Raw genomic sequence first — 12,843 nt, 5'->3', positions numbered from 1 at the left:
CTGTGGCACTATACGGAGCACTCGCGCATGCAGGGGAGAGACCAGGACCGGGACGGGGACGGAACAGGACGGGACGGAACGGAGCCGCGGGCGGGCAGGCGGTTTGTGGACGGCTCGGCCCTGTCCGGCTCCGCCCGGCCCCGCCCGCCTCACCTGCGGCAGGTGCGCGGCTTTGTGGGGCCGCCCTTGCGCAGTCCAGTGCCGCGGCGCTGAGGAGGAGCGAGGTGAAGGGAAGTGGGGGCGCTTTGGCCCAGGCAGGAGTGAGTATCGTTGTGGGGGCAGGTGGGCTCCTCAGCGGGGGAACCGTGGGGGGGGGGCTTCCGCCCTCCTCGGCTGTTGCTCGGGCTTCCCCCGCTGAGGCGGCGGCTCCCTCGCTCTCCTCCCGGGTAGCCGGATCAGTTGGTCCGGCGGACCAGGCTTGGTGTACTGGGGGGAAGCCCCTCGCCTCCCCTATAGCTGCGAGAGGCACCCAGAAGGGGTGACAATAGGCTACAGGGCCAGTCAGCCCCTGGCGGGCAGCTTGGGTGGCTGCCCCCGGTCAGGCTCTTGCCACAGATCAAGCAAACAGGCGAGCAACAAGTAATTTTCTCATTAATTTGCCATCTCTCCCAACGTTGTGGCATGTAGTGCATCTTCCAAGAAGAAATTTCAGAGGTGCCAAATCCGGTGTCGACCTCACCAAGCTGCTGGTGAAGTTAAGAACGCACAAATGCTTTGTTTTCCAGAAAAGGTTGAGCGTTGTTTTTTTTTTTTTTTGTGCGTGGCTTCTCCTGTAGGGTTATCCATGTACCTGACTGCATTCTGCAACGCTGGCTTTGCAATGGTAAGGTGTGGCCAGGGCTGGATTCCTCTGCTGCTTTTATGGCTTGTTTACCTTGGTTTTCAGTCAAAATGAAGCTCTTTGGAGGTTAAACAAAAATACCAGGTTCTGAAAATTGTGCCAAATCTTTGGCTTACACATGAAAGCAATGATTAAGTAACCTTATAACCTGAAAAGCTTATATAACATATTTTCAGTTGAGTGGAACAGATAGCACATTTCCTTTTATAGAACTTCATATGCTGACCTGCATATGTCACTTTTGTGTTTGTTTGTAAATGCAGTTGTACAACTGCATTTTTTAAATACTTATTTTACTTGGAAGTGCAATTACTGGTAATCAGAAACATTGATTCTCTATCCATCGCTCCCCTCCCTGTGCACTGCAGCATTCTGCTGTCTCACAGGCCTGCTTGCTGGTGTGAGGATTGTGAGGTGGTGGACCCCAAAGGGGGCTGTGGCACTGCTCAGTTGTCAGATGTGGCCTCAGCAAAGGAGGGCAGGGTGAGGTGAGTCAGTTGTGTAATTCTCACACGTAGCTCTGCCATGTTACACAACCAGAGCAGCGTAGATTGCCTTTACCCCTGCTTTCTATCAGGTGGAGTGCCTTGAGGTGTCAATAGAGGAAGCAGATTCGCTACCAACTTCCTATGCATGTGTGGGTCAGGGGAGATTGAAGCTATATATAGAAGCAGATGCTTTGAAAGACCATTCTGGAGGTTTTCTAAACCCCAGTATCTGTGTGTGTATGTAATATGTAGGTGTATGCCTAGCTCTAACTTTGAGATGAAGTATTTCATTTTTTGCAGTCCTGGGGAGGATTGTTATCTTAAGCATTCTCCTGCATTCTCAGCCCTCAGCAGGGGAAGAGAGTCACAGTCTGTACCTTCTTCAATTAACATCAAATTCATACCTTTGGAATGAACTGTAACAGAATTCACTGTTGTTCTTTGTCTTATATCATGGTTTCTCACCACTAAGAATTCATATTTCTGATGTTTCTCTCTGTATTTCTGTTGGGTTTTTTTTAGACATCCATTACATTGTTATAAACAAGCCTGTAACGCAAGGCTACTATGAAGAACAGTATGACTTTGTGGGAGAGGAGTGCTATTGTGAGCAAGACAATCTAAAAGCTTAGGTAGAATGAGGGTTTTTCAAACCCTTGAATAACAAATATCAAGCACTTATTTTTCTTTAATGTTTATTCCTTTTATTTAGAAGAAATTTCCTGTCTGATTAATTGTAGAAATTAATTCATTGTGGGAATTGGTAATTTCTTAGATTTGATGCATGCACATAGAGAATCGGGACATCTATGAAGTGGGGGCATGAGAAGGTCAGGATGATAGTGATGGTTTTACTGGTAGAAGTGTTGAATGTTTTATGCAGTAAATAACTGGAGTCTGTATTTTCTTAGTGTAGCTAATTTTTTTTTCATGTAGGTTATTATTTTAACAGACAGGACTATCACATAGTACACATTGGGGTTGTCATAAGTTACATGTTTGTGCTCTCTATGCTTCTATCCCTGGTGAGGATATAAACGATGTTTTTTTAAGTTTTTTTTTTTTTCTGAAAAACAAGACTTTGTTTTGGAGCTTCTTCCACAGAGGTTAATGTACTTGTTTACAGGCTTGGATCACCCTGAAGTTTATTCTTCATGATTAAAATGAAGTTAGCAAGCATAAATTGGGATTCCCTTTGGTGTTTCTCCCTTAATCCCATATATAAATTTCCTATATCATGCCAACTCTTGTATTGACACAAGGAGAGACAGGCAGAACTGAATTCCTAGCTTTGACTTAGCTTTGGCTATGCTGCGTATCTTGCTTGGTGGGCAGCACCCAACCCCTTTGGTACCAACTGTTCACACATCAAACATATTACAAGTGTATGTGGAAGACTTGCTAAAAGGGTTTCACGTAGACAGTTTCCCAGGGCCTGGGTGGCCGGGTGGATAGGTGTGGCATGTTTTGAACAAAAGCTTGCAATTCTTGTAGTGCAAACTATTGGAAGAGTTCACTTGTTAGTCTCAGACAACCCCCAGGGTAACTGCCTTTGGTGCTTGTTGTAGAGCATACCACTGGCTCTATTCTTGAAAATGCTGTTTTCTGACTATCTTTGCACAAACTCAGTGATTTCTTCTTCATGACCCTTGTGTTTATCCTCTTTCCTAGTGCAGAGGCTACAATTTAGTTGGACTCTTGTAATTGCTAAGTTACAAAGATTTTTGAAGACTTTTAGCTACAGGTGTTCGCTGCTCTGCCTCCCATAGAGTTGAACAGATGTCTGGTGTGTTTTTTGGAGCAAATCCTCTGATTCAGCTGTACCTCCTGCAGTTAGCGACTGTCTTCATATGCCACAGTGCCTTAAAAATTAGGAGCCATTACCTAGTTGTAACATCTTGCATATACAAAGGGAATGCGTTTTTCTTCAAAGTGCATTGTTCAGCTATGCCAGTATCATTTAACTCTCATCTAACTTAGCTCTCATAAGAAAGTTCATCCTTCTAGGAGATCAGAGGAAATTCACCATCTGTAGAATTTCCTCCAAGATGACTTAAGTAACAGCTAGGAACCCAATTCATCAAATGCTTTTGATGATGTGGGTGGATTTGTATGTTACAAGTTTTTGATCTGGAGTTACTTTTTCAATTCCAAATTCGGTAGATTTAGATTAGATATTAGCCAAAAATTCTTTCCTGTGAGAGTGGTGAGGTACTGGCACAGGTTGCCCAAAGAAGTTGTGACTGCCCCATCCCTGGCAGTGTTCAAGGCCAGGTTGTATGGGGCTTGGAGCAACCAGGTCTTGTGGAAGGTGTCCCTGCGGGTGGTAGGGGGGTTGCAGCTACATGATCTTTAAGGTCCCTTCAAGCTCCAAACATTCCATGATTCAGGATCGATACCCCGTTAAGTTTTGTGTTTATGTTTACACTTTGTGTTTGGATAAGTCCTTTCCTCTTAATTGAAAAAAGTAATTAAGAATATGCACACAAAGAAACTGTGGGCATGGGAGCTTTTGCCTGTTGTAGGGTTTCTTTAGCATTAAAAAATGGGTATTCTACATGAAAAATAATAAGCTACCATGGTGTAGAAGTACTTATATAATTGGTAGCAGAATGCAAAACGGCAGCTTGTCTACACCGGCAGCTGACCAAAAATCTTGTATGCTTTTGGACACTATACATGACAATATTCACACTAATATAGCTAACACGCTTAAATACTTTTATCACATTTCATACAATTTAATTTATTCAGATAGCCCATGCAGAGGCTAAGTTTATTTTTGGATGTATTATTTTATGTAATTACTGTATTTAAAAAAAATCTTCTTTGCTTTCAGATATGTCATTGACTAATATCTCAGTTTGTATGTCTGTAAGCTTGAGTTTACAAAACCCCTGTGCTGAGAGGACAGCAGCCTAAAGACTTGACCAGGAAGGAGAAGTTTTCTCCATTAAAAAATTCATAGCAGAAAGCACAAAGTTACGTGCTTCTAAAAGCATCAAAGAGCAACTTGCCTCAGAATACCAGCTAATAGTAAAAGTAGTACAGGTGTGGGCTGGGGGTGAGGCACTTTCCATCTCCAGGTTCAGAGTTACTACATTTAGAAGCTTCCAATAATACTAGCTTCCTTCAAATTATCTTCAGAGGTATTTTGATTTCCATAATTCAGGGTAACATACTGCCAAAAAGCACCAAAACCAACCAACAAAAAAACCTAACAAAACTTTAACCCAAACAGAAAAATCAAACAAACCTACAGGCTTGCAGAGATGAGAGCAAATGAATAAATGTGCTTTTTATCTCCATTGCTTCATTTCTATCAGTGGAAAGGCTTCTGTGTTTCAAGTAGTTCCTTTTTGAATAAAGACTTGTGATTGTAGTAGATTTTGGTTTGACTTCATACTGTGTATTTGCGTACCAAAATCCAAATATAAATGTCTAGGTTTCTTGTTATTTTCTGAATTCTTAGCTGTCATGGATTAAGCACACAGATGCAATGCAAGATTCCATATAAGTTTTCAAAAGTACTAATCTTTAAAATGGTATTTGTCATTCCCCCCCCCCCCCCCCAATTACTGTAAATACATAAGTATATACACAGAGGTAACTTTGGAAATATAAGCTTCATAAATTCAAGAATGATTTCTTTTTATAGCCCTCTCCCCGATCCAATAAAAGAATAAATCTTCAAAATACTGTAAATAGCTTTATGTAGTGATAGAAATGTCTGTGAGATGCTGATTTTAAGAAATATAAATGTCAGTCTTTTTTCCTTTTATAGAAGGTGCTGACTTTTGGTGTGTGACATTGCTTTTTAATATTTGAGTTCTTGAAGGCTGAATTTAGTTGCAACTTTATTTTGCTCATGAGGTTTTTCCTGTGTGCAGGATATCATCAATGGCTAACTTTAGTAGGTTATTGCAGGTACACCAAGAAAAAACAGGCTAGATTTAACATGGATTGGGGTGGGGTGGTGTTAATTTTCGGGTCTAAGTACCACTTCACTTCCTTCCAATGTAGTGTTTGGGAATAAAAATATGATTTCTTATATTTCCATCTGTCTTATGTAGCCTTAAAATGCTTCCAACTCCTTGTTTTTCTGTATGCTGAAGGCTGCAGGTTCTGCAGAATTTTCAAATCTGTTCTCCCTCCCTCCCCCACCACCTTCCTACCAGCACCAGCTTTATGTCATACCATCCAATAAACTTCTTGTTATCCAGGGTGGGGAAAGGGGGTAAAAGCAGTTACAGTAATCAACAATGCAAACACTTCTAGGGCTATGAAGCAAGTGCAGCTCAGCTGTCACTCTGCAAGGCCGTGTAGCTCCTGCTGTAGTACTTTTACCCTGCCATAACTCTGTCTCTTGACACAGCACTGACTACGTACTGCAAGCCTGTTGAAGAAAGTACTGCCTGAAAACTGGTAAAATTTCAGGCATCTAAGTGAGGAGAGGAACATGGTAGAAATACATGACATTAGCGTAAGGCTTCCTTGTATGGAGAGACCCTGTTTTTGCCTTTTCAACTTTGCTTCCATTGCCTTACACTGATGCATTTTCTGTTGTCTTCTGCCTCACTTGCTGTTCTCCAGGTGCCTATGGCAGAATTGTACAACATAAACAATTGGCATGAACTTTTGTGTCAGTAATTATTACTTTCTCATTCTCTGCTACTGCTTTCCTAGACTACTTTTTGCCATACAATTAGTGTTTTCCAGCAGGATGATCAAAGTGTGCGTTCTGAGGCTTTCCTCTTTCATGCTCCTTGGAGTCTTGGGGAAGAAGTATCTGCTTTTTGCTGTTGGCTCCAAAACCAGGAGAAAGATGCTCAAGCTCTGACAACAGAAGTCTGCTGGGTTTCTGCTAAAGGGAGTGGTTATTGTTTTCATTTTATTCCATCCTTTTCCCCCAAATTTCTTTTCAAGTTCTGCCACTATTTCCTTGGACTCCACAGACTTTTCTTGCCATTTCATTGACCTTGCTTCTTTGCTGCCTACCACTGGCTTCAAGGGTTGGAAGTAGTAAATGGAGGGAGACTGATGGAGACATGTTTAACGTAGTCTGCTCCTTGTTATCCACTCCTCTATTTTGCCTCACTTTTCTTGGGTTAGGCAAAATGCTTATGATTCATATCTTGCACGCTCTTCTAGGAATTCCAAGTACCAGGTGAATCCCAAGGCTGGAGCTGGCTACCACAATGTTATATATTTGTGAAACCAAAATTGCATTAATCTCTTTAATTGTAATGCTGAATTGAAATCTCTTGTTTAGGCTCTTTTCTATCACTGCACTGTCTTGCTTTTCAGGTTCTTCTTTCCCATTAGATGTCCTGTAACCTTTCTTGGCTATGCTAGTTCTCATGTTTATGAATGCTCTTAATTATAGATTTGAATTGTCTCTGTTCATGCAAGCTTTTTAGCATTGGTGTTGCTACTGTAACCATGGGTGTTAGCAAGCCAGCTATGCTTTAATGTATTATTGTGCTTTTACTAAACTTTTTAGGGAAGTGAAAGTGAAGACTGAATTACTGTCTGAGGCTTACAGCAAATACCACCTTATTTTGTAGCTAAAAAAAACCAAAACAAAACCATGACCCACCCACCAAATACTTTAAAGCTCATATATAGATGAGCAACATAGGGAATCTGCATGTGAGGTGTTGTCTCCACTTTATCATCAGTCTTCTTTGAAACTGTATTTTTGATGTTCAGATTCTCATAACACCACCATGCTTTATTTCATCTGTTTATATTCAGCAGAATTTTGATTATATCAGAATAAGTTATAGTTTTAAAGTAAAAAGGCTTTATTTATTCTTTATTACACCTTGCTCAGATAATTTCACCAAATGTTCAGCCAACACATTATTACTGTTAGTCAGAATGTAAATTAGATGCTGACGCACTTGCCTCATCAGCTTACAAATTAAGCAGTTAATCAATTTTGGTGTGATATTCCCCCATGGGGTTTGTGTTGCTGACTCACATATGCTCAATCTCTTCTCCTTTCAACAGCAAGCAGGAGTGCAAATGAAGCTTGCTCCCAGCTGAACACTGACTGGTCATGGCATTCCAAATCCATCAGTCAGTATATCCTCCTGATAGATGTTATTGTCGTATTGCTCCTGGTTACCTCTTCCCTGAGCATTACTTGCATACGAAACAGACAATTATATATGCATATTTAAAAGCTGATAGTGAAGACAATACTACATGATTATTCCATAAGTTATTGAAGGGTAAATTAAACATGGAACTAATGCTTATGTCTAAATATTTCATACAGTATTTTTACTAAAAAGCAGGTATTTCTATAATATCTCTCGAATAGACTTGCAATATTAAATCAGTTTTTAAGAAAAGATTTTCATGGTTTAAATTTTAAGGTAAACTTGAGGAGAGGAGGACAATTTAATAGGTGAACGGAAGCTTAATCCATTTTTCGTGTCACAGAAATCCCACTTAAAGTGTTGTCTGTTTATACAGTGATTAAAATAAGTACAAATGAGATTCTGTTCCTAACCTTCACTATAATCTTTAGGAACTTTATTTCTATTGTATTTTGGGAGAGACGGCACAATTTCAGAGTGCAAACCACCACACACTTTTTTTTTTTTTTAACTAAATAAGTAGTTTTGAAGCCTTTGACATATTTGTGTGATTTTCCACTTTTTCTTTTTACTGAAAAAGCTATTCTTTCGTTTTGAACAAGGTTTTATGAAACTGATCTAAAATTTAATAATATGTGAGGCCTCATCCATGCTTTATAGCTAAGCATTAACCTTTGCATTTTAAGTGTTAATTGTTGTTTGTGTCCTTAATTAATGTTTAATTCTGTCAACAAAATACTGAGTATGGCATAGTCCAAGAGGGAGAGCCAAGCCTCCCCCTTTTTTCAGTGATAAAAATATTAGTTTTCTTTTGCTGTGGCTTTAACATTTGTAGCAAAAATGGGAGTCCAGCCAGGCTTTATCAAACATCATATTGTTAATTAAGGTCAGGGTGTTGGCTTGTTGGTTGTGGGGGTTTTTAGACAATTTATCAGTTCCTCAGGACCTCCTGTAGGCATCCTGCCAGTTCCTTAGTATCTGTATAACATTATGGAAATAAATAGAGGAACTCAAAACGAGCCACTATGAAAATAATCATATGGTAGCCACTTGGAGTAACTATTGGTTTTCAGCAATGAAAGTGTTTAATCAGTTGGCTTACTGATCCTGTCAATTGTTGTTGAAACCTTTCTGTGCCATGCTTGCTTACCAATTAAAGTCGCTTTATTTTTTATACATTCTGTGGTCTAAATTAACATTGGGGCATAAGTCATCTTTCTTGCAATCCTTCTCTACGAGGTGTAGCTTTGAGCTCTTCCATTGGCAGGCATTCAGCCTCCTCCTTTTCTCCTTCCCTCTCCCCTGCCTCTGTGCTTTAGGATGATCACCTGTTTCTTAGACCACTTGTGAAAGTGCATAGATCTGGCTCCATGCAAAGTAACTGGCTGAATGTTGTTGTCAAATCTGCTTGCTGTTTTAGTCCAGAAAAATAATCCTGCATTGCTTCAGTCTGTGGCAGGAAGGGAAGAAGCAGGGGATAATAGACAATAGACATCTTCAACTAGGTCAGGTTGCTCAGAGCCCCATCCAACCCAGACTTGAATGTTTCCAGGGATGGGGCATCTACCACCTTGCTGTGCAACTTGTTTGTAAAAACACCATCCTCATAGTAAAAAAATTCTTCCTAAACAGCAACATCAGGATAAGCAATAAGCCAGGTAGGAAAATCATGGAGTTGTCCTAGGTATCTTGTGAAACTTTGAAAATATACTGAGAAGGTTGTTTGTTACATCCTCCCTCCTGCCCCAAGGTGTGACCAAAACCTGGTTTTGAAACCACTTCTATGTTGAGAATTGAAGAAACGGTGAGATGGTAACAATATTACTTTTGATGGCTCATGAAGTTCAACTTTGAATGGTCTTCAATTAAATAGTAAGGCCTGCATGCACATAAACATGCGGCCACTGTTTTCTGGTAAGCATCAAATCTTTGTGAAGCAATTCTAAATATTTTTTCTTATTCTTTCAGACTTTTAGGTCTGAAAACATCTCATGTTTTCTTCATAGACTTAGCTAAGGGGTTTCTCTTCTAATCCTTTTGAAATACGAGCTTTTTCTTCCTTTTTTTAGTAGTAACAAAAATTAATTTGAGATATTCCTCCAAGTTCTGAGGTTGGGCAAAGCGAAGCAAAGGAGAAGAAGGAATGCATGTGAAGATAAGGAAGAGGAGAGTGAGAATAGCACAAAGCTTCTCCATAATTTAAAAGCTGGATAGTGCTTGCTTTTGCTCCGCAGAATGTTTTTATCTTAGCCATGTTTTGGGGTTTGTTGTTGTTGTTTTTTTTTATCTCCAGTGTATACATGTCTTATTTTCATTGTCTTAATAACTCTGCTAGGAATCGTGCATTGTCAGGCATGTAGCTGTCCATTCTACAACAGTAAAAGTAAAGCATATCTTCCACGTTAACCTTACCGAACTGTAAAAATAATTAAGTACTATGAAATGTACTTAATTACATTAAGTACCATAAAATGTGTATTCAAGACATCTATACGTCTAAAATACCTTAAGTGAAAACATACATACAAAAGTGTGCATCTGACTATGCAAGTGGACATGCACTGTGTGTTACAATATTATGCGTTATAACAATCGTAGAATTGTTGGGGTTGAAAGGACCTCAAAATCATCTAGTTCCAACCCCCTTGCCATGGGCAGGGACACCTCATACTAAACGATGTTGCCCATGGCTCTGTTCAACCCAGCCTTGAACACTGCCAGGGGTGGAGCATTCCCAGCTGCCCTGGGCAAACCATTCCAGTGCCTCACCACCCTCACAGTAAAGAACTTCTTCCTTATATCCAATCTAAACTTCCCCTGTTTAAGTTTTAACCCGTTACCCCTTGTCCTATCAATACAGTCTCTAATGAAGAGTCCCTCCCCAGTATCCTTGTAAGGCCCCCCTTCAGATACTGGAAGGCTGCTATGAGGTCTCCCCTCAGCCTTCTCCAGGCTGAACAGCCCCAACTTTCTCAGCCTATCTTCATATGGGAGGTGCTCCAGTCCTCTGATCATCCTCATGGTCCTCCTCTGGACTTGTTCCAACAGTTCCATGTCCTTTTTATGTTGAGGACACCAGAACTGTACACAATACTGCAGGTGAGGTCTCGCAAGAGCAGAGTAGAGGGGCAGGATCACCTCCTTTGCCCCGCTGGTCATACTCCTTTTGATGCAGCGCCGGATACGGTTGCCTTTCTGGGCTGCAAGCGCACACTGCTGGCTCATGTTAAGTTTCTCATTGACAGCACACCCAAGTCATTCTCTGCAGGCCTGCTCTGAATCTCTGCCCAACCTGTAGCTGTGCCTGGGATTGCTCCGACCCAGGTGTAGGTCCCAACACCGATCCCTGAGGGACACCACACATTACTGGTCTCCATCTGGACATTGAGCCACTGACTACAACTCTTTGGGTGCAGCCATCCAGCCAGTTCTTTATCCACCGAGTTGTCCATCTATCAAACTGATGTTTCTCCAATTTAGAGATAAGGATGTCATGCAGGACAATTTTCAATGCTTGCACAAGTCCAGGTAGATGATGTCTACTGCTTTACCCTTGTCCATCAGTTCCGTAGCCCCATCATAGCAGGCCACTAAATAATAATAATAATAATAATAATATACTAAATAATATACTAAAAGTGTAGCTTTTGTATGTTCTTGAGAAGAATGGCATTGCAATATGCTTTTTGACTGCCTTGGTGTATGTCCATGCAAAAGTAAAAGTCTTATTTTTTTCTCTTATGACATGTTGGTAATGTTTTCTCTCTGACCTTGAAAATCCAATGTCAAAAGTAAAAGTAATGGAGACGTTTTCTCCAGCCCAGTTTTTTAATCAAAAAATCAAATGCAATTGTTCATGTTTTGTTTGGGCTACACTGGCGTCTCTCCTTCCTGTGTCTGTGTAGCTGGGATCCAGCCTGGAGAAGGCTTACAACCAAAGAGGAAACGTATGTTCAAAACTCCTGCAAGCTGACTTACAGTTCTAGTGTCGTAACAGCTAAGAGAAAATTGCATATGCTAATAGGTTTTTCTGAAGGTCCTCAGAGGCTTCAGTGATTAATGCTTTGTCTTCCCCTGTCCTTTCACACATGGAGATCAGGCTATAATCTTAAATTCCTGAAAACAGAAAGGATTATTAGGAGATAGAATTAATATGTCTTCTCTCTGTTACTGCAATGCAGTTTAGAGCCTGTGGCATGCTGCGCACTTATTTCCTTCCTTTCCCAGAGGCTGATATTTCTGCACAGCCTTGTGATGTCTGCTGTCACTTCCCACTCTCCAATGTTATATCTGCTGCATTTTCACCAAAGCCAAATGTGTTGCTTCAAGCTTTTGCAGGGGCAGCTAGTTCAGAGATTCAGCTGTCAAAACCTTTCTTGTTCTGGCAGTCTTCCCTCTTGCTTGGAGAACATACTGAGGAATATAGCTAATTTTAAAAAATAGAAGTGTAATTCCTATTCTAGGTAATGGAACCTGGCCAGAAACTTGGCTGACTTGCCAAGTGTTTCACTTAGTCTGAGCTGAATTGCTGCTCTCCAAGCTTCATTGATTTAATCTCAAAATGTGTTTAGGCCTCACCTTCATGGTTTTGGGTGGGGGTGTTGCCTAGAGTGAAGAGCTGAATTAATGTTCAGGGAACACCAATTAAAAAAACTAGGCCACTTTTGACTGAACGTTGTTTCTTTATGCATAGTCTTTTCTGTGCTTTTGTGAGTTTAAGAACAGTGGAATTTAATGGAAATACTGTCAATAGCTGTTTTTAGGGACAAGGCATGAGACTAGATGCATCTTTGGTCTGAAAATGAATTAATGTATTACTGGGACAGTTTCTTGCTGGTAAACTTCAAAGTTGTGGGTGTTGATAGGTCCAGATGGGACAAGAAGAATAATTTAAGTGGTAGGTTGGATGGGTTTCAGTAGGTAGAAGAACCAAGACTAACTCATATCTTTTTATCTGCACTAAGGCCTCTTTTTGACAATCTACAGGTGAAATGTTACTGTTCATACATAAAGTGGTATTTATACTATAGCAGAGTATTACTATCTTATCATAATTGATCCTGTTCACTACTTGATTAATGACAGGTGATCTGGTAGATCTAAATGGATTCAACACTTTTCTGTAGAATTTATAATCTCATGGATTTTGGAGGTAAATTTCAAGGTCTTTTGTATTTGCTGCTGTAGTCTCTAGCTTTATAAAGCAAACAGTCTATCTCAAATCCCTGCTTTTTCCTGAGCTGAAATCTACAGAGGTGCTTATGTTGGGTCACACTGGAGAGAAAATATTGATAAGCCCTTCAAGAGCAAGTAGATTTCTAAAGAAGATGTCTAGGTCTGAAACAGAATTTTGTTCATTTTGAGAACATACTGCAAATTTAGCTCTGTAAGAGAAGTTCCCTGA

The 12,843-nt window shown here is 40.5% G+C and overlaps 1 protein-coding gene across 3 annotated transcripts in view; it reads left to right on the top strand.

Annotated features, from left to right (window-relative positions):
• The first annotated feature begins 138 nt into the window (after nt 1-138).
• SH3YL1 (SH3 and SYLF domain containing 1) overlaps nt 139-12,843 on the top strand; it is a 51,292-nt gene continuing 38,587 nt past the window's right edge. For 2 of the 3 annotated variants that reach the window (XM_061460707.1, XM_061460705.1), the window contains exon 1: nt 5,945-5,975. In XM_061460707.1, coding sequence (XP_061316691.1) covers nt 5,960-5,975 — 16 coding nt within the window. In that variant the 5' untranslated portion in view covers nt 5,945-5,959. Of the gene's footprint in view, nt 261-5,944; nt 5,976-12,843 lie in introns of those variants that run through there. The other variant, XM_061460706.1, reaches the window with a different exon arrangement.

The sequence above is a fragment of the Pezoporus flaviventris genome, unplaced genomic scaffold (genome assembly GCF_033815535.1).
Source record: "Pezoporus flaviventris isolate CSIRO_AGI_PZ_B2104156 unplaced genomic scaffold, CSIRO_AGI_Pfla_v1 ptg000031l, whole genome shotgun sequence".
NCBI classification, from domain to species: domain Eukaryota; kingdom Metazoa; phylum Chordata; class Aves; order Psittaciformes; family Psittacidae; genus Pezoporus; species Pezoporus flaviventris.
Note: the sequence above shows the minus strand (reverse complement) of the source record. Positions and strands in the feature narration are given on the sequence as shown.